Source organism: Phaethon aethereus (genome assembly GCF_964289735.1).
Source record: "Phaethon aethereus genome assembly, chromosome: 1".
Taxonomy (NCBI): domain Eukaryota; kingdom Metazoa; phylum Chordata; class Aves; order Phaethontiformes; family Phaethontidae; genus Phaethon; species Phaethon aethereus.
Window position 1 is genome coordinate 128,074,380 of NC_138575.1, and position 20,987 is coordinate 128,095,366.

The following is a 20,987-nucleotide window of genomic DNA, read 5'->3' on the forward strand; positions in this document are numbered from 1 at the left end:
TAATCTTGGAAACAATTACATTGTTAGAAATAGGAAGGGAAGGGAAGGACAGGACAGGACAGGCTGGAGAGAGGAGAAAGGCTCCAAAATTACCTCAGCAGTTATCTATCCTGCTGGGTCTTCTACAAGGCATTCCCAGTGTGCATGGCCACAGCACATGGTCCTTCTCACCCAGGCTCTCTTTGGGACTGGAAGAGGGGAGTGACCCTGCTGCAGGCATTTTGGGCAGTGACAGGAGCAGAGCGTTATGGGTGAAAATGGGCAGTCTGAGAGAGTGAGGTTATAGGTTGTTGGGACTTGGTGGAAAATAAGAGATGCGGCTAATGTGATGGTGATGGATGTGCATGAGTATAGGATGCAAACCTATTAGAAACCAAGCTTCATTAGTTCCAGCACTGATCAAACAAGTTCTTTCATTAAGAAAATAAACAGTAGCTGATGCTGATGGATAGCTGTAGAAATATATAATTACATCTAATGCTGAAAAAGAAGGAACTTACTGTTCTTATTTTTGCTTTAGACCAGACCTGTTTGATTGGAACGCTGTTGCTTCTCAGCAGTCACCTGTACAACGATTAGACCATGCATTCAACATAGCCAGGCAACACTTGGGCATAGAGAAACTCCTTGATCCTGAAGGTTAGTAGAAATTGTGTTCTTTCCTCTAAGTGGAAAAATCAATTTCTCCATGCGTTTGATTGCACAATAATTTTACCTTTTTACACAACAATTTTGCAAGATAAATAATAAACTGAAGCAAAATCCTTTGTTTATTTATGTTTTAGTGTTAACTTTGTGCTATATTGAAATGGCATAAGAACTGCCTGTATGTCTGTGCTCTAAAGTAATTTTTTTCCAACTTTGGGGGCAGAGTTTTAATGTGCATGCACTGAATTAAAGGTACCTCAATACATAATTGGTTTCTGTTTCAAAGATGTAGAGCACCTACAGCTTTTGTATCATCTGGAAAGATCATGAGTTCAAATTACCTTTTAATATGTATCCAAAATGTGTATTCAAACTCTAGATACTGTTATCTTTAAAATATTACTTATACATCCACTGTATATTGTAATTTTATCAGGATGACATAACTGATATCACTATCATTTAATCTTATACGTAAAAGGCTTGCCTATTTTACCTTAACTCATGCAGTCATGTTTGAAAGGTTCCTTGTTTTTCACGTGATCTTTTTAATTTTGTCCATTTCTGTATATTCTCTGCCCTACTTTCTGCATTGCTGACAGCCTAAGTAATTTTCCCTCAGAGAACATTTCTGAAATATTCTTTACTGCAAGGTGATGTTGAACAGTTGTTGTTACTTCCTTTTTATGTATGCCTTTGTATATATATACGCTGTCTTTTTCCACACCATGATCCAAATGCTTTATTTTCATGAAATTTCCTACAATTTGCATATTAAGCCACTAATAAATGCAGTTTTCTATATGTTTATGCTGTTCTCAGTGGCTCACCTTGTGGTGAGTTTCTGATGGGGAAAAAACAGAATTTAACAAAATGTAAAAATGAGCCTAAACCTTAGCATCAGGTCTTTTAACAAGAGCAAGTGCCCGATTCTGCACCTGGGACAGGGTAATCCTGGTTTTATCTACAAACTGAAGGATGAATGGCTGGAGGGCAGCCCTGCATAAGGAGATATGGGGGTTTGGGTTATGGCAAGTTGAATATGAGTCAACTGTGTTCACTTGCAGCCAAAAGAGCCAGCTGTGTCCTGGAGTGCATCAAGCACAGCATAGCTAGCTGGTCGAGGGAAGTGATTGTCCCAGTCTACACCGCAGGGCACTCTGTCCAGTTTTGGGCACCTCAACAGAATAAGGGCATTGAACTGTTAGAGTGTGTCCAGAGGAGGGCAACCAAGATGGTGAAAGGCCTTCAGGGCAAGATTTAGGAGGTGTGGCTGAGGTAACCTGGGTTTGTCCAGCTTGGAGAAGAGAAGGCTGAGGAGTGACCTCATTGCAGTCTACAACTTCCTCAAGGGGGGCAGCAGGGGGGGAGGTGCTGACCTCCTTTCTTGGATGCCTGGTGATAGGACACAAGGAAATGGATTGAAGCTGTGTCATGGGAAGTTCAGACTGGATGTTAGGAAAAGGTGCTTCACTGAGAGGGTGGACACTCACTGAACAAGCTCCCTGGGGAAGTGGTCACGGCACCAAGCCTGTTCAAGGAGTTCAAGGAGCACCTGGAGGACACTCTTAGTCAGATGGTTTAATTTTAGGTAACCCTGTGAGAAGCAGGGAGTTCTCTATGATTCTTATGGGTCCCTGCCAATTCAAGATATTCTATGACCTTTTTGATTGAATCTTGCCAGTGAGTGAAACGTAAGCAGACTTATACGTCTATCTGGTGTTCACTACTGTAGTGTTTGAAAGATAACAAGGGAAAAATAAGACGGTGTAATGGAAATTGATGTATGGTAGAAAGTGTTATTTAGAAGAAAGTTAATAAAGACCTAGAGGTTAGTGGGCAAGATTCAAAAGGAAAAACGTGTTTGCAAATTGGACATTTTTAGGCCAAAATAGACATACATAACTCACTGTGTCCTTTTGTTGTAAGACATTTATGATTATGCAGCTAAGATGTTTTCAATCTTGATAATGCTCTCTGTGATTCTTTAAAAAAAAAAAAGTTATTTTCCTTTGGTTCTTCAAAATTAATATTTGTAAGCTTCCAGTCATGTCACATTCAACTCAAAATACCATACAATCAACATTGCTAAACCCAGGTCATTTTAACAGTGATTTTTTTTAATATTTGAATGGCAAAGCTAGCACGTGGAAAACTTCTAGTACAGTAACAGGTATTTTTTTAATGTTTGTAGATTTTTAAAGACAGCTAAGGGAAATGTTCAACTGTTTTTTCACACCTTTATGATGACTATTGTGGTTGAGTTGCTGACTTTTGAAAATATTTTGCTTGATTGTTTTCAATGTAAATAACTCATGTTGTTAATCTCTAACTGCTCTCTTGAATTTAAAGTATTTTAGACATAAATAATATAACCTTCTGAAGATTTTTCTTTTAAAAATTATAAACTTTAGTTCTTCAGCTCCCTACATTCCTCACTCATTATTCTAAGCTATTGTTACATACAGGGAATGAGTAGTGATGGAGATATTTGCTGTCTTTGTTGGTATGGGTTCACTTCAGCTAATTTCAGCAACAGACTTAAAATACCATAAGCAAATCAACCAAATGGTGATGACATTAGTAATCATAACTCATATATTTGAAATTTTGAACAACTGATCAAGCTGTTAAGATTAGTCTGTATCTTCTAATAGCATCTAATTACCCATATCTGCGGTTATATCTTTTAGTAGTTAACTGATTCTTTATGATCACATTATTTGTATTGCAGTTGTGGAGGAACACGCTTCCAGTCTTCACATACAAACTTCAGAAAATATACTAAAAGCTACTGTGTTCCTTGTTGTGTGTCTGCTTTTTCATGCACATCTTTTTAAAAATCACCAAGCAAAGAGTAGGACAAGCAAACAGCAACAAATGTGTTCTGGTCAGCAATACATAGTACTTACATGTTATTGGCTATATACTGACTTTTACTTTTTACTTTGAAATAAAGCACACATGCCATATAGGAGCAGAAGGATCTTTTGAGGAACAGTAGGGAATGCTCTCTCAGAAACTGAATCTGGGAATACATCTGAGCTCTGTCCTCTTTCCCCTTAACAGGGAAAACCAGAGTGTGGTAGCATTGGCAGCAGCAGCAGGAGATGAAGTGTCTGTGTGTTCCCTTCTAGCAATAAACATTTGATTCTTAGTTTAATGAACTTATCCCTGCTGTCATTTTTCTAGGTCTTGTGCTTGTTTGTGCTAGCCCGATAACATTCTATAACTTCACAGTGTATTTATTATTTCTGATGTCCTTTTTAGGTGAAGTAATTATCCAGTTTCTTTTACTTTACTGTGTAGCCTGATAAAAACATTGTTTAATCCATCCCAGTCACATTTTCCATATTTTTCCTTAATTTGCACTGATGACATGAGTTTTTGGCACCATTATTAAGTGATAATGAGACTCAGACAGTTTTCCATTTGATAACTTTTTTGTTTGATCTTGACTGTGCGTACTTCTGGATTTCAAGAATAATGGATTCTGCTCTGCCTGTAGCACAGAGGAGAAAAAACTGTCAGCACCACCAGCATTGTATTTCGTCAAGTTGTTAACCCTGTCTGTACCCAGTAGTTGCATACAGTGGTAACACTGTTTTTCATTTCATTTTATTGCTCTTGCTGATATGGCTTACATTAAGGGAGTATGAGAAGATATTTGTTTTCTATCATGACCTAAAGTTTAGAAATGTTTTGTCTAGTACAGTGTCAGTGTGGGGCATTTTTTTTTTTTTTTTAAAGGTGGGGAGAGACAAGTCACAAGAGCTATGTTTGAAACTCTGCTGCTGAGAATAGTTAAACGAAAAATAAAAGAAAATGCTGGATCAAGCTTAGAAATCATTATTTCAGCTGCACAGAAACCTTACAATGGTTAGAAAATAAAATTGTTTTTTCAGGCTCCTTTTGGTTCTCAAATCCTGGAATACTTTTGGTTAAATAAGAGGAAATATATATAAAATAACAGGATTCACAATAATGAAGTTAATTGTTACAGGATGTTATTACTGGACATTACCCATAAACATATGGACAGCTTTACATCTGGAGCTACCTTTAAAACTAATGCCCTGGCTTGGTACGAGCAATAATTTTTCAGTTGAGAAACTGTCATAGTGTCTGGTGTCTGTTACACAGCTGTTTAGGAAATCAAGTGCAGATCTTCAGGGGTCTTCAGTCCTATTGACAGTTTAATGATTTATCAAGGTGCAAGGTTGCTGGATATCTTATTTATTTTAGACATACCTTTAGTGACTACAGAAGATTGAGAACTATCTTCATGTATTTGCTGGTCTGAATGTTCAATATTCTGTCAGTATTTGAACCTGTGTATATAAGCGAGGTAATGAAAAACAAAAATCCCTTTTCTGAGTGTCAGACAAATTTATGTTAAGAAGTCAACAGTTATATCTATTTTAATATCTAATTTCTGCATTGCTTTTGCTTCTATTTCAAAAGTGACAATATAAAATGCAATGTAAATATATCCTCACATAAACCATCGAAGCCGTTGTATCTAATTTGTGTTTCATGAGCACTATCACCAGCTCTGAGGTACGCTGCAGCTGTGCCTTTTGAGTGTTTCCGTGGAATGTATGATTAGTGGATGGTTTTGGTTCAGACACTGACTTCTAAAATTATGTCCTGTATCAAGCTAGTCAGTGAGCAGTTGTTAGCTCTTAGCAGTACTGTTCAAAACAGGAAAAAAATAAATCCTTAAAAGGAATTAAGAACTCCTAATCATGTCCCCTCTCCCTGCTGTTTTTATCTGAGTCTTAAAATTCTCCCTTTTAAAAAAAAATACAGGCAAAACGTGTTGAATTAGTCTCTTCACGTTTTGTTCATGTTCTGGCATATGAATTCTGCTTATTTGTAAGCATTCCTTCTACTGGAACTACATATAGCAGGGAGGGACTTGCATTAGCGTTGTTACAGCCTTGAAGTACAACAGTAAAAGCACAAGTCTTTAACTATTGCTTTGCTGTTTGTCAGTATAAATTGCAGCTCTGAGAGATGGGTATGTCATCATGCCATATCATGTACTTTGTCTTTAGTTCGTAGCACAGCTCTGAAATGCAGAACAAACGAAGGACTATGGAAATAGCTTTAAAAATAATGGTAAAAATATACAATTTTACTGACTATATAGTGCAATAGGTAAACTTTATCTGAATGAATTTCTAATACAAATAGGTTTTTCAAGTTGTTATTACTTTGATCTATATTCCTGTTGTAATATTTTACTTTATAGTTCCTTCTGAGAAATATTTGCCCCCCAAATTAAACTGCATTTCTTATTTTCCTACTGGTAAGATGAAAGTTCTGCTTTTTCTTTGCAGTCTCAAGCAAATAGAAATAGCAAAAGTAGTAAATTCACTAGCTTCCATCTAAAACCATTTTCTTTTCCATATTTATGAATAGCTTTATTACTACCTCGCTGACCTGTGGGCAATTTAATTATCAAGAGACTACTCAACAGTCAGTAACTTTTACAGGTTTTCATGGAAATAAATGACTGGAAGGGTGCTGCACTAAGAGACTGTAGGACAAAACAGACCCTTCCTCTTATCAGTGGGAAAACATAAAATAACTGGGATTGGGATTTAATTTGGAGCAGGGTGCATACACTACAAAAGAAATTAAAAGAATTTCTATCACAGTGGATTTGCAGATGATAATATTATTTTAAATACTGAACTTGAATTATAAAGAGCTCTAATAACTTTTCATTGTAGGTAGTTCAGCAACTGTTAGTTATAAGGATCAGTATACAGAACGTCTGAAAGTATTTGGGATGTAGAACAGATTGTGTGGTATTTCTCAAAAGCTTATTCTAGCAAAAAGAGTTGAACACGTTTCCTCAGTCTTTAGACTGTGAATCTGATTCTGAGTCAGTCTCTTTTTTGAACATGTAAAATGTAAGATCTCGGTATATTAGTGTAAACAGATGTAAAAAGAAACAATTCTGTGTTGTCCAAAATATTCCACATTTTCTTTCAACAGCAAAGGCTATTACCTTTCACCCCGAGAGGAAAAGTAAGCTATTATACCTCCAATATTTAAGCCAGCATAGAAGACCTTTGCAGAGAAAGTTGAATTCAGAGGTTTTCTAGTATGCTACTTGGGGAGAAATTGTATATGGTAAGTGGTGACACCACTGACAGTTCAACCTTCTAAAAATAATATCCATTACTTCTACTATCAATCAGTGGAGCTTTCTGAAGTCGTATATTCTGAAATATTTACATCTGACCATCATTTTCATTAAGAAATAAAAAATTAAGGAGAAAAAAAAAGAGGGGGGAGAAGATTTGGGAAATGTTATTTCCTTGTATTTTTTACAAGATTCATTCTTAAAGATAATGTCGGGGAATACCAGCTTGATCTTAAAGCAGTCAGAAGGCCTTGTGTATGCAATAAGAATGAAGACTGTAAACGAGTACACATCTCTTTGTGTCTGCTCTGACTGAGTAGGGAGCTCTGTGTATGTTCTGAAGGGCCACAGACCTCTGTTGCCTTGTCATCTCCCTGTTTTAATGAAACCCAGAGTACATGGCTATGGAAGATGCATTGGAGCTGACAATACACTACTGAGTAATCTCGACATTGTGAAATGTATTCGGCTGAGTTAATTTCTCAGCCGATAATGGGTGAGGGGATCTTTAACACTGTGAATGTTTTTTCTATACGACCTCTTGCTCTGCTTCAAGTGTGTTCTGTGAGTAAGAATGTTTTGAATCAATGACCTCAGCATATGTGTCACATAAAAGCACATATGCCTTCTTTTGGACATCCAGTAATGCTTTTCTCTTGAAAGAAAGGTAAAAATAAGGATTGTTGCAAAGAGCCATGTGGTAGGAAAACACAGGTAAACAAAATTTGTTAGTCAGGATTAAAAGTTTTTTTTCTCCTCGATTTTAAAATTTAGTTGTTCTTCCCTTGGTTTAAATGTTTTCTTCTCTGTTAAGACAGGAACAGCCACTGATTTTTGTGATTCCTAGAAATTATGGAGAGAGAAGACTCAAGGAATACATGGGAGTTTTGGAGATCGTGTAGGTTGTATGAACAGAAGTAACAATATTAGGAGGAAGAGGACTTAACAAACCTTTCATCTAGATCATAATGGTTTTCTATAACATTTATCTTAAAATTTTGCCCATCCTTGCACATGTGTATGAGATATAGATATAGATAGATAGATAGATAGATATAAAAAATGGTACTACTAAATGCATGATCCAGCAAGAATAAAGACAAACTAAAAAAATAAGAAAGAAAGGTCATGGTATAACAGGAATTTGGACGCTAAGTGCATGTCTTATTGATCTGTTAATAGCTGTCTAAATACTTCTATAAGATCATAGTAACAAAAATTATGTAAAATCTAGGTAGTGTGTCTATTTTTCCATTAATGTCTTGATAAGTCTAAATGCAGAAGACCAAAGAAATGAGAACTGCATTAAAATGCATGAAGAATCTAACAGAGGTGATACCTATAAAATAGTTCACATTTTATAAATAAAAGTGGGGTTAGTATTAGTATAATGAACAGAGAATAGGTATCCTCATATTTACAGATGATCATCATATTCACCTTGGATTTTTAGTGGTGGTATTATTCAGACATACCGCTATTTCTGTAAAACTATGTCGTATCTTGTAACACTGATATTCTTTAAATTGGTAAGCTAAGTGACCATAATTACTGTTCTTCACATGATGCTGAGCACATCATGAAAGAGGTACTGTAAAGGCTTCCCTCATTTCTTACCTAGATGTTCTGTCTAGCTCCTTCCAAGTTGAGAAGGAGCAGAGTGAATTTATGCTGTTGAGCTACAATAGGAATTGGGGTAGGAGGGAGAGATGGGCAGCAATATCAGTCTGCAGACTAGAACCTGGCAGTAAAACTGAGTTTATAGGTACTCCAAAGAACAGAGGTGTTTGCACTGTGAGCCTGGTTTTTGACAGCTTCTTCCTTTTCAGTCTTGTAGATGTAACACACTTTACCACCTTGTACCCCCTGACCACACGCACAGACATTGAAAACAGCGATATTCTAAATAGTCTTTTTCTTGACTTCAAAATGCTACTTGTAAAGGCAGCCTCCTGGTCCTGCTTAAGCAGACCATATCCCTCCCTGTAGTGCTTGGTCCTTCAGCTATCTGTGGATTTATAGTTCTCTACTTGCTTTGTTGGTTTTTTTTTCTCTGTTTTATAAAGAGCTCAGGAATATTAAAAAAAATATTTTGGGGTCTATATTAATATTCTGCAGCCACAGTGCCTCAGAACAGTCAAGTTGTAATCATTAGTCTGCTCTGATAAACACACACATAGGTTTCTTTGCCATTACTAATGCTGTGTTTTAATATTGTTTTTCCAAATAATTTTTTTCTGTAAGTGTGTTATAATATTCATCCAGGTTCAATCTTGTGTTATTTCTTTCCCAAATTTCTCTTGTGTTTTAATTGCTTACATATTGTGTCTTCCGCTGAGACTTGCTGTGCCCCTAATCCATGTTTTAAGCTAAAATTAATGATGTTTGTTTTTAGCAAGCTTTTTTAAACTCTGTAATTTAATGAATAAAGCCCTTTGGAATTGTGCACATAATTTTTGCTCAAAATAATCACTAATGGAAAACAACTGAGAAGAGATCAATTAGAATAGAATTATGTTGCCTGATGCATCAAGACAGAGAATTAAGTAAGTATATACTAGTCTTAAAATCACAAAGGAAGACGGGGAATTATTTAGGTAAACACTCAACCTATAATCTGACAAGTTTCTGGTGGTGCATAGCAATGCATATATCTTTACTGGATATTTTGTCACATGATAATTTTAAAAGATGTGAAAGCACTGTAGTTGCTCGGGTAACAAAAAGTCTATACTGGATTTTAAATAGATTTCATCTGAAGTAAGGAGATTTAGCTGTTAGAACAGGTTTTAATCTACTTATTGTAACTAAAGAATAGTTATTCCAACTAAGAATAGGCCTAGATCAAAATATTCTGCTTTGAGCTTAGAGTCACAGTTCCTACAACAACATTCCATAATCTGTACCTTCAGCATTTTAAAACATGTACAAATATATGTATAATTTAAAAAAGGCTTTCTGAAAATAGAAATGGTTCAGGTAAAGAGTTGGAGAGTATGGGAGATGACACTTGTAGGTTACTACTCTATAAAAAAAAAAAATCTAAAGGAGGACTTTTGCTTAAAATTAATCAAAAAAAACTATGAGGTATCTTCATATACTTCAGGTTTTTGATAACTGCGTTTTAGAAAACCCATAAGCAGCTTGGGATATTCCACTGCACAGATACCACTGTCTGTAAATATTGCTTTGAAAAGCTGTTAAAGAGATTACCTAATTTATGAGAAAGACTCATACAGGTATCTTGAGACTTCTGGATTTTTAATTTGGTCACAAACAGAAGGATAATTAAGATGTTTACTTACTAGGAATGAATAACGTTAACTGGTGACATGTTTGATTAAAATCTCTGGATTTGAAATAGAATAGGAGAGAAGAAGTGCTAATGACTTAGACTCCCTTTGTGGCACACTATTCCCACTAACCCTCCAAATACAATAGAGCACAGCTTCTGCCACACAAGGAAGTACAAATGAAAGATTAACCACTTCCTAAAACCTCATAGTAGGTCAGAAGTTTGAGTCAAGTTAGCCAGTATATTGAGCCTTGTACCAGGAACAAAACATTGATTTATGTACAGAAACAGACTACTTTGCTTAAAGGTGAATACCACATAAAGATAGTTCTTTCTGGGTTGTGATTGGAAATTCTGAGTGCTTTGGTTTTGCTACTCCAATTTAAAAAAATAATAAAAAAGTAAAAAAAAAAAAAAAGGTGAGGCATAATTTTGCTAATGGAGAAGTGGGAATATCCTGATATATCCTTTTAAACATACGTACAAATATGCATACACAAACACCGTTTTTTCAGAAGTTCCTCATGACACTGTAAGGCTAAATCAGTGATTTCCGTCCAGTATCCCAGGCTTTTCTCTGGTGCTTCCCTTGTATACTTTCTCATCTGTGTGAAAGTTAACTGCCTGAGTGTGGGGAATGTATTAGACTGCATAAGGCAGAATACAAGTTCCACGATTCTGAAATTCCAAGTTTGTACACTGAAGGAAATAATAAATGTTAAGAACTTAGTTAAGATGGTCGACTAAATTGTTTTGATCCGGCTCCTTAAGCTTATGATTTTAAGTTGTGGGATTTCTTGTTTTACTGATGAATTCTTGGTAGCTTCTGTTATGCTACTACTTGTGCTAAACAGTGTTTGATAAGGGGACATGAATGGGTTGATGATAGACTGTGGAATATTTTAGTGAGAAATAAGATTTCACAATGGCAGGGATGGAGAGAGACAGAAATGCTGACAATTACTGAAAATAACTTTAGAATCAAGAAGAATCTGGGTAAAATTTATTACCAAGAAAATATGAATAATAAAATCTGATATTTTTTTTTTTCCCCAACATCAAAACCATCTGTATTGAAAATATTCAGCCTGTTTAAAAGTGCTATCCATGACTGGTAATGAAGTGCTCTAGTTCTAAAAAAAAAAAAAAAGAAAAACTTTCAAAACTGTGAAAATGTAATTCTTGTCTAGATTACAGACTGTCTCGATATGCTACAAAAGGAGAGAGAAAGATTAGCAGGGTTTTTTTTACTGCAGAATATGAAAGATTCTATCCAATAAAAGAAACCTGAATATTTGCATGCTTCTTTCTTTATTCTGTGTCTTCTATGGGCCAGATCTGAAAACCTTATTATATGGAGAAAGTGAGTTTTCAAAGAGTCAAAAATAATTTTCTTCATTTTAGTACAGAATAGATGACAAAGGTTGTCTTGAATTTCAAATTCTCTAAAGGACTGATAAAAAAATGTTTCTTAAATTTACTTAGGGCACAAATGACAATTAGGACACTGTTACAATTCCAAGGACTGCCAGTTAGAAAAAGAACCCAGTAAAAGTGGCTTTTGTTACTAAATCTTTTTAAGAGTTAAACATCACATAAAATGTGTAGTGGCCCCTGGACTTGAACTTCAATGCAATAGTTTTTGTTGAGCTATAGAAATTATAACAGTTTTGTGAAATGGGGGTGATACTGTCTTGACTATTGGGGGTTATAATTGTAATAAAACCAAGACTTAATGTTAGGATATGTACAGAACTTTCTCTTTTGAAAGTAAGAATATTATTCTCTCCAAAGTAATGAAATAACGTGTTAGATCTGGTAATTTCAATTGCTCATTCCCTGTGGAAACTTCTTCTAGTTTTAATAAGGCAGTTACTTTGGAGACTTTGTGTCAGCTAGGAAAATAGCTTCTGTGTGGGATGCATGACAACAGTGATGATTTGATTCAGTTATTGTTTTTTGAGCAGGTCTTGTAGGAGAAGTCACTCCTATCTTCCACAGCCTGCCTACTCTGTGAAATGAAGAAATCTAAAGACATGTGCTAAGTTCCTGTAAGCCGTATAAGTTAAAAAGACAGAGGCTTTCAGTATGAAAGACAAATGCTGGTTCTTGTGTTTTATTTGGGAGCCGAGGAAAAGGAGGGCTTTGTTCCAATTTGCAAAATATCATTTACTTCCCATGAAGAAATGAAGGTTGCATAGCCTCTATTTACTGTAAAGAAACATTCATCATTTGACTAAGACATCTTGCAATGAACGGTATTTCTGGGTGCAGCCATATTAATAATCTGGTTTGTTTGCTGTGCAAGGTCCACTGGAAAGAAATAAGATTTTGTTCTTCCATTGGCAGGTAAATAGTAAGGTCTTAATTTCTGCTGAAATACACTAATTTCTCTTTAAAGTCAAATTACCTGTGTGTTTTCCAGTTACGAAAATGGTAACTGTCGTAGCCAGAAATAGTCTCATGTGCATTAGGGGAGTTATTTTATGAAATCTTAGCAAACCATTGTACCCCAAGTAGAAATGCTGAGATTTCTCATCCTGATACTTGTTATCAGAAGGTCATCTGAAACATATTTATCCACCAGATAGTGGAATAAACAAATTTGAGTTGAAGCCTCTGGAAAAGAAATGGAAGAAAGAAATTAATACGAAATTTTTGGGTGGAATTAATGTAATTGACCTTTAATCTCTAGACCAGAATTTGACATCTGAATTGGTTTCTTAGACTCTGTAGTCAGAGAAGATCCAAATTTTTGAGTCATGTAAGGTGGATGTTTTCTTTAGGATGAGATGAATCATGTCCTAAAAGTAGAGAACTACTTTGAATGGGTAAGTTCTGGTTTTGGCCCTGACTCTGATAGAGTCTAAACTCATTCATCTACATAAGTATAACTTTGTGAAATGTATCCCAACCTTTAAGCATGGTTGTCTGAAGATAAAAATTTCTTAAAAGACCCTAAGATTTATAATTCCCTCTGTAATCATTTTCAGCTTCAGTTGACATTCTTCCATAAAAATACAGTGTATCTAAAGCCTTACTCAATTTCCTTAGCATCTCAGTGTGTCTGTGTTAATCCTGGGCACTGTAACGGCTTTCCTGTACAGAAATCCAATCAGAAAAAATTCCTTGAAAGGGGGATTTCCTTTTTCCGTACAATAAGTATTATTTTTCTACTGATTCCAAAGAGAACACATGGTAATAATTGAAATGATTGAATCTAGAAAGAGAAAAAAGAATCACCTATCCTCAGGCAGTTCTTGCTTTCTTAAGATATTACGATGCAAGTGTAAGGAAGGCAGGACTACAGGAGAAACTTGCTTAGTTTTTCTCAATACTTTTCCAAATTATTCTACCTTTGAGGTTCACTGTTAAAAGAGGAAGAAGCCTTATTGTCATAACTTCATAGAAGATGGTGGGTTTATTGTTTTCCTGGTATTTCTGGGGATTATTTGTTTTGCAAAGAAGGCAAAAGTTGTTTCTAAGATTACTGTAAAATTCTAGTCTATTGTTGTGGATAATACTCAGTAGCTTCATGTAAAACATGTAGTTTGAAAAACCTTGGTTCAGTCAGAGAAATCAAAGTTCAGATAGGATTTATGGAAATTTCTGAGACTTTTGAACAGTAAATAGCAGTCACTGATGGGGCACTTGCAAAAAATGAATAAAAACATTAAAAATAAAGGAACCAGGCCTTAGGAGATCATACTTTCTCCATTTTCCTCTAATCTTTTCTTCCATTTTCATCTCTTAGTTTTTAAACTGATGGCTTGATGAGCAGTGTCTTTCATGGTAGTTACTTTTTGGATGCTAGATGGAAAGAAACAGCCCCAAATGAATGCTTTCTCTTGACAGAAAAATTATAACATGTATTTGCTTTTTGGTAGATACTGGAAGTAACCATTTTATGAATACCATGAATACAAGATAATTTCTGTCACAACTTTTAGCTGGAATCTAACCAAGAGAGAGACATTTGTTTTTAAAGTCATCATGGAATTATTTCCAAAACAGTTGTTTTTTTTTTTAAAAAACTTTTTTAAGTTGTTCTGGTTTCCTTCTAGTTTGCTGCAATTTGTCAGGAGAGTTGTTTTCTTTTGTATAGCGTCTTGCAGTAAGCAGGCTTTAGATTATCTTCTGGTAGTTCTTATTGTTCTGCTTATCATAAGATCTACTGTTACATTCTTTAGTGCAACAGTATAGAGAGATAGTCAGAAAGGTTGTGAATTAGTCAAGAGGTTTATATTGCTAATGTGTATTAAACCCTTCGTGGATAATATTTTTGAGATGTGATCTTCAGGGATTATTCTGCCAAACAGCTGAAGTGGCTACATAAAAAAATCAGCCTGAAATGGGAAGAAACTACTTGAGCCATAACCAAAGCAATTCTCTGAGGGAGGGTTGGGAGGGCTTAAGGAGTAAACTGAAGTGTTGGTGTGGGGTTTTTTTATTTTTTAGTAGCCACATTTTAAAAGGATACAGTGATAAGCAGAGACGAAATAGTGCAAATCAGTTGTAGTGCTTGAAATAAACTGACTTTGGAGCAAATGGACTGATGCTCCTGAAACAACTACTTTGTCACGCAGCAAGGGAATAAAGCTTCTGTGCATCAGTAATGGACAAGGAAAACTGCTCTCTGAAGTTTTCCAAACGTTTTTTCCCCTTCATGAAAACAGTACTTGTTTACATTCTGGAAATGTGCTTTATGACTGCATAGTTTTCCTTAAATAAATAGGAAACTTCCAAGAATTTTCTAAAAAGTTACAAATATTTAAGATTTCTGCTCTAATACCTTGCCATTATTAAGACTTCAGCATTGGAACCAATGGTGTCTCTTGTAACAAAATTACTTTTAAATATAACGGTGGCTTAAACAAAAATACTTGTATCAATGGGGAAAACAGAATACCATGAATCATGCCAAATTTGAATATATTAAGGCCATGCAAAGTGGTTCTTGGCATTATTATTGTGAAGCCTGCATGTTGCTCTGAACTTGATGAAAAATCACTTCTGCTCTTGAGTATTTGCTCAAGATTGTATGGCTTCTTCCGGAATCGCTGTCTAATGATGTCTAAAAAATGAAAAGTTTCTACATTAATCACTGTTATAATACTTGTACAATTTAAATTAAAGGAATTTAAATCCCTTATTATTATTGTGGTGTTTTGCTGTGACAACCTCCCTGGCTTCCTCACACCCACATGTCATGACTCTGCCTTCAGAGCTGCAATCACTGCTGCACTGACCAGCAGTCAGTGATCTGCCTTCTTGCATGGTTGTATAGCATTGGTCATGCTCAATACAGGCGATTAAAGCCATTGGAGGCTTTAATTTACTGCCTTTTTCCTTAATTGTTCCAGCCAGGAATCGTCATGGGTCCTTTCTGTTCTCCATGGTCAGATTTCATGTGTAAATGCACCCATCTTGTGACATCTAGTCAGACTGTGGCCAAAGTATATTCCTGGACCCAGATGCTGAAAAGCAACAAGGGAATTAAAAGTTTTGCAAACAGCAATGACTCAGTTCTGGAAAATATGGGATTGAAAATTACAATAAATCATGGAGGAAAAAAAGAAAAAAAATTGTGACAAATTGGACCTCTTTCAGCATCCGGTGTGTATGGGGAACAAACATAGACAAGACACATCTCTGAATGTGTCTTAAAATAATGATGTTTGAAGTTCTTGCTGTGTAGGAAGGTGTCCTTCTAATTAGAAGGAATATCTCTGTGAAGGAAAGTGTTGAAAGCGACTGAAACAGCTCCTGGTTTGTTTGCATGCAAATTGCATTTTGTTTAAGCAACAAAACTTACTAAACTTTTGGGAAGTACTTAAGTGTATCAGAAAACAGACTGCCAATTTTAACTACACAAATGAATGTAGAAGCAGTATTTTTCAGGACTAATATGCCCTTTGCAGTAGAGGTTCTATATGATAAAGACAACTAAAATAGTAATTGCTGCTACCTTAATTCTCATAAAATTCATTGTATTTGTTTGGCAGTTTCAGAACTCACAGACAATAAATCTGAAGTTTAAAAAAGTATTTTGAAAAAGAGTAGCTTCTATTTTAAGTTTCTGTTTGTATTTTTATTTACCTCAACTGAAATCTATGCTCTCTATTAACTTGAGTCAACCACAGAATCACTTTTGGCGGGTTGAACTAGACCTGACCAAATGGATTGAGTGCAGATGTCAAGGTGTTGATAGCTGAGGTAGGGAGGGGAGACTGCAGGGATGGCCTCTATGAGAAGAGACATGGGGATGCCATGTGCTGGACACAGCTGGTTCCAGTCGGTTCCATAACAGACCCATCATAGGACACAACTGAGCCCGTCAACCGAGTTGGTGGTGCCTGTGTGAAAATAGGTAAGAAGGGGCAGAAAACACCGGTGGGGAGGGAACAAGGCAGAGGAGGGAACAACAAGGTCAGAGGAATAGGAGAGGCTCCATGGCAGGACAGGTACAGCCTTGAAAGGACTGCAGCCTGTGGAGAATGGAGCATAGGAAAACAGTGAGAAGGAAGGAACAGCAGAAGGAAGAGTGAGAAACAAGGAGTGTCAGAGAGAAAGCACTGAGCGCTGACCCTGACATCATGTGTTCCTCCTTGCCTTGCTGAAGGGCCTGAGTGTAACTTGTGGCAATAGCAAGGGAGGAGAAGTGTCTGGAATGAAGAAGTGGAGACTAGGAAGTGGGGGGGCAAGGTCAGGTGTTTGAAGTGAAATCGGGTCTGGCAAAGGAGAAGGACAGGTGTTTTTCCCGAAGTATTTAAATGTCATCTTTTGTTTCCCAATGCTTGAATCGGTATTTAAATTTAGGTTTTGTTAGTTAGCAACAAATGAACTTAAATCTCCTAAGTTGAGTCTGTTTTACCCACAACAGTAACTGATGAGTGATTTCCCTGTCTCTGTTTTGACCCATGAGTTTTCTCACTCTTGTTCTTTGTATTTTCTCCCCTGCCCCACAGAGCACGAGCGAACTTCTGGATGGGGCTTGGTTGCTAGCCAGGGTCAAACCACAACACTCAAACATATTAAATGGAACTAAGCACAAATGTAATCCAAATCAAAAGCAATGTGTATTGATGCTCTGTCCTTGATTCTTCTTTTCTGAACTGTTTCACTGTGCAGATGATAATCCAAGATTTCCTTAGCCTCTGAAAGAGACAAGAAACATGTCTTCCCCTGTCCCTGAAGGAAGTGGTTTTAGAGGTGTGATGGCTGCCAATGCCTGGGCTATTTGTAATTGACAATGGCCTCCTAAGGGCAAGAAATGTAAAGACAGCATTGTTGCACCTGGGACCAAAATCAGAAATACAGTTATAATTTAATCTTGTATGACTGTGAAGGTGTTTGCTTAGAGATTGCTTTAGCAATGTTTGCAGCAACCTATAAGGCCAGGATAGAGTAAGTTCTATGTAACTGAATTAAACTAAATATGATGAGGTAATGGTGCACACACAACCTTTGTTTACTCTTCTGACTGAGCTTCTGTAAATTCTGCATTCCTGTGGTTCCCCTCTGTGACTGCAAACACCAGTAGATTGCCTGCAGGGGGATAATTGCGCTTCAGAAACACAGATCTCGAGATTCATATTGATAAACAGGTGTATTCAAGTTAGATATTTCTTCTTGTGAAAAGTGAAAGGTGATTGCTGACAGGAGCAAACTTCCAGAAAGATATCAGAGAAGCTAGCGGAATTCCACAAATTGTAGTTTGAGGACAGCTGAAAGACTGTATAAAGCTCAGATATGTTGCTGCTCTATGGACTCTATAGTACTTGCATATTCAATCCCCCAGTGTTGCTAATGATAAAGTTCTATTAATCAAGGGGTTTGTGCATGCTTGTTAAGGGAAAGGATTCGGCTGTGAAACTGAAACTAGAATTTAAGAGACTTTTCTAAGGAGAAACTGCGTGCAGAAGAAACTTATAGCCTTAGAATATTAATATGCATTGAGTTCTACTCGGTAATGAATGGTTATCATCACAGAAAATATCTGGGATTGCACAGCAGAACTTCATCATGCCTTTCCCAGCTTACACGTGCTACTTCTGGCATTTTTTGTCTGTAACTTATTCTATGAATATTTTCCACTGTATGCCTAAATGCATAAATTATACCTTTCCTGCGCTTAATATACAGCATTTTGATTATTTTTTCTATAACTTAGAACAGCACTTGTCTTAAAGCAGTTTCTGGCAAGTAAGTGTTAGGAATGGATAAAAGATAAGGAATATTCCAAATGTTGGTTCTTACGTGGTTAACATTAATATTCAGTTTTACTACATAAAAAGTTGAAAAGAAGTGTCTGACATATTTAGCCTATGAAATTCAGATTGATCTCATCTCTTTTGACCTTCAGTGTTATGTGGACTCTGTATTTGTATAGGTGAGGTGCTTGTTGAACAATCGCTTTAGCTCAATGAGCTGAGACCAGTATTTCTTCTGCATTAGGAATACACAACTTACCTTTTAATTTTGGGCATCATGGAGTCTTTCAAACAACACAAAGAACACTGCCAGAGCTGTTTGCCTGGGTATCCTTTTATATCTCTCTCTTGCACATGATGTAGCCATATGCAAAGAGGTACCATTCCAGTTTTCAAATCTCCAGCTAGGAAATTCCTACTTTGAAACCAGAGCACTCGTGGATGCTAAGTGGGGTATATGTGTGGAAAAAAAAATTGTGATGAAAAGTAAATTGGCAAGTGTGAAACTTTTATTATTCTTTGTCAGGAATCTTTTCCATTTAAAATTGGTAGATAACTCTACTGAAAAAAATTAGTTTCAGGAGGCAGAAATTTTAGTAAAACTGTAGATAGGTAATAAAAAGTACTCCTGCTTATCCTAAATTGGGATACTTTAATCCTGAAATTAAAGTTCTGTGGAATTACCTGTGAAAGTGTGGGTTGGTTTTTTTTTTCTAGCAAGAATTCTTTCCTGAACTGAACCTATCCTTGAAATTTATGCAGCAGAAGAGAGTTGTTCTTCAAGGAGAATCCCTTTGGAAGTCCAAATAAACAGTATTGCTCACATTTCCTTTCTCCAGTTCACTGTTATCACTTCAAAGAGTTTCGGCATGCTTCTGCAGTACATCAGCAGCAAAAGGAAAACCAAGGGAACCGTGGCTCCAGTGCTCAGTGAGGCAAGAGACCTCATAGCAAAGAACACAGGAAAGAATGAGAGACAATGCCGCTTTTACCTCGGGTTGGTGTGGTTTTGTTCTCAAGCCTCTCTGACTTTATGATAGAATCTGCAGGAGTTAAGCATTACCTTCAGTAGAAGAAGATCAAGTCAGGGACCATATAAACTGATGGAACATGCAAAGTCCATGGGACCAGGTGAAATGCCTCTGAGGCTGCTGAGGGCGCTAGTAGATGCCACTGTAAGGCCAGTCTCTAACATCTTCAAAAAGTCATGGCATTTGGGGAAAGTTCCTGATGACTGGAAAAAGGAAAATATCACAGCTATCCTTAGGAAGGACAAGGGAGAGAATCCAGGGAACTACAGTCCACTCTGCCTCCTCTCTGTCACCAGGAAGATTATGAGGCCAGTTCTTCCAGAAACTGTCCAGATGCATGAAGACTAAGAATGTGATAGGAAGCAGCCAGCGTGATTTAGATAGGGCACACTGTGCCTGGCTGTCCTTCTCTGATCGGATGGCTAATGGTGTGGATAAGAGGAAATCAATTAGTATTTTGTACCTTGATTCTAGCAAGACCTCCCATAGTATCCCTATAGCCAAATCGGAGAGATGTGGCTAAAAAACTGGCTAGACTCCTGGTCTCAAAGGGTTGTGATCAGTGGTACAAAAGCCAACAGGTGGGTAGTGTTCCTCAGGAGTGTACGGGGCAGGGGGGAGAGATAATGCTTTAATGCCTTCAGTAACGACCCGGGTGATGGGAGGAAGTACACTGCAGCAAGTCTAAAGATAATTCCTGACTGAACGTGAGTCAGCAGATCACCCTCGCAGCGATGAAGTCCAACCGCATACTTGGCTGTATTAGTAAGAATGTAGCCAGCAGGCTGAGGGAAGTGATTCTTCCCCTGTGTTTGGCACTTGTGAGAGCAGTTCTAGGATACTGTGCCAAATTTGGGGTTCTCCAGTACAACAGCAGCAAAAAAAAAAAACATTTATACACTGAAACAAGACCAGCTGAGGGCCTCAAAGATGTTCAGTTGTTACAGCACATAAAATACAAGAAAAGGCTGAGAGAGGTGGGTTTGTTTAGCCTTAAGCAGAGGAAGGGGCTCAGGGGAGACCTTCTGAAGATGTTAGAGAGTGGTCTCTCAGTGACATCTGCCAGCACCCTCAGCATTGCTGTCTTTAACAAGCTAATAGGAGAGTGTTAGGAAGGCAGACAGGCTTTTCTTGGAGTTTCCTTACAGGCTGCAACAAGGGAAATTAAAATCTGGTGTAAAGAACAATTTTTTTTTCCACATTGTGGGTGATCAAACACCAGAACAGGTGCCTAGAGAGGTTGTAGGATCTCCATTCTTGGATATATTCAGAAGTCACTGAACAAGGCACTGAGCAATCTGATAGAAATCAGCCCTTTTTTAAGTCTGCAATGAGGTGGTCTAAAGAGGTCCCTTCTAAGCTAAATTGTTCTGTGATTCTATCACTTGTCAATCAAGACTTCCCTTTACAAAAGCTATCTTGACTGGTCTGTTGTGTATAATATTTTTTCTGTGTCTGACAATTCTATTACTTATTATCATTAGAGTAGTAAATACAGGAGCCTTTCTAGAAGTTATCATTGCATCTGCCACCTTCCAGTCACATCATATTCTGAGGTGATTTTAGAGCAGATGTGACATATTGTAGTTTATGGTTCACTGATTCACCTCTGAGTTAATTTAGTAATTCCCGGATAAATG

At 36.9% G+C, this 20,987-nt stretch overlaps 1 protein-coding gene across 4 annotated transcripts in view; it reads left to right on the plus strand.

The window, feature by feature from the left end:
* Positions 1-20,987, plus strand: part of DMD (dystrophin) — a gene marked incomplete at both ends in the record, with an annotated part of 1,339,794 nt that overhangs the window by 422,786 nt on the left and 896,021 nt on the right. For all 4 annotated transcript variants that reach the window (XM_082008889.1, XM_082008891.1, XM_082008888.1 and 1 more), the window contains one exon: positions 521-639. In XM_082008889.1, coding sequence (XP_081865015.1) covers positions 521-639 — 119 coding nt within the window. The remainder of the gene's footprint in view (positions 1-520; positions 640-20,987) is intronic.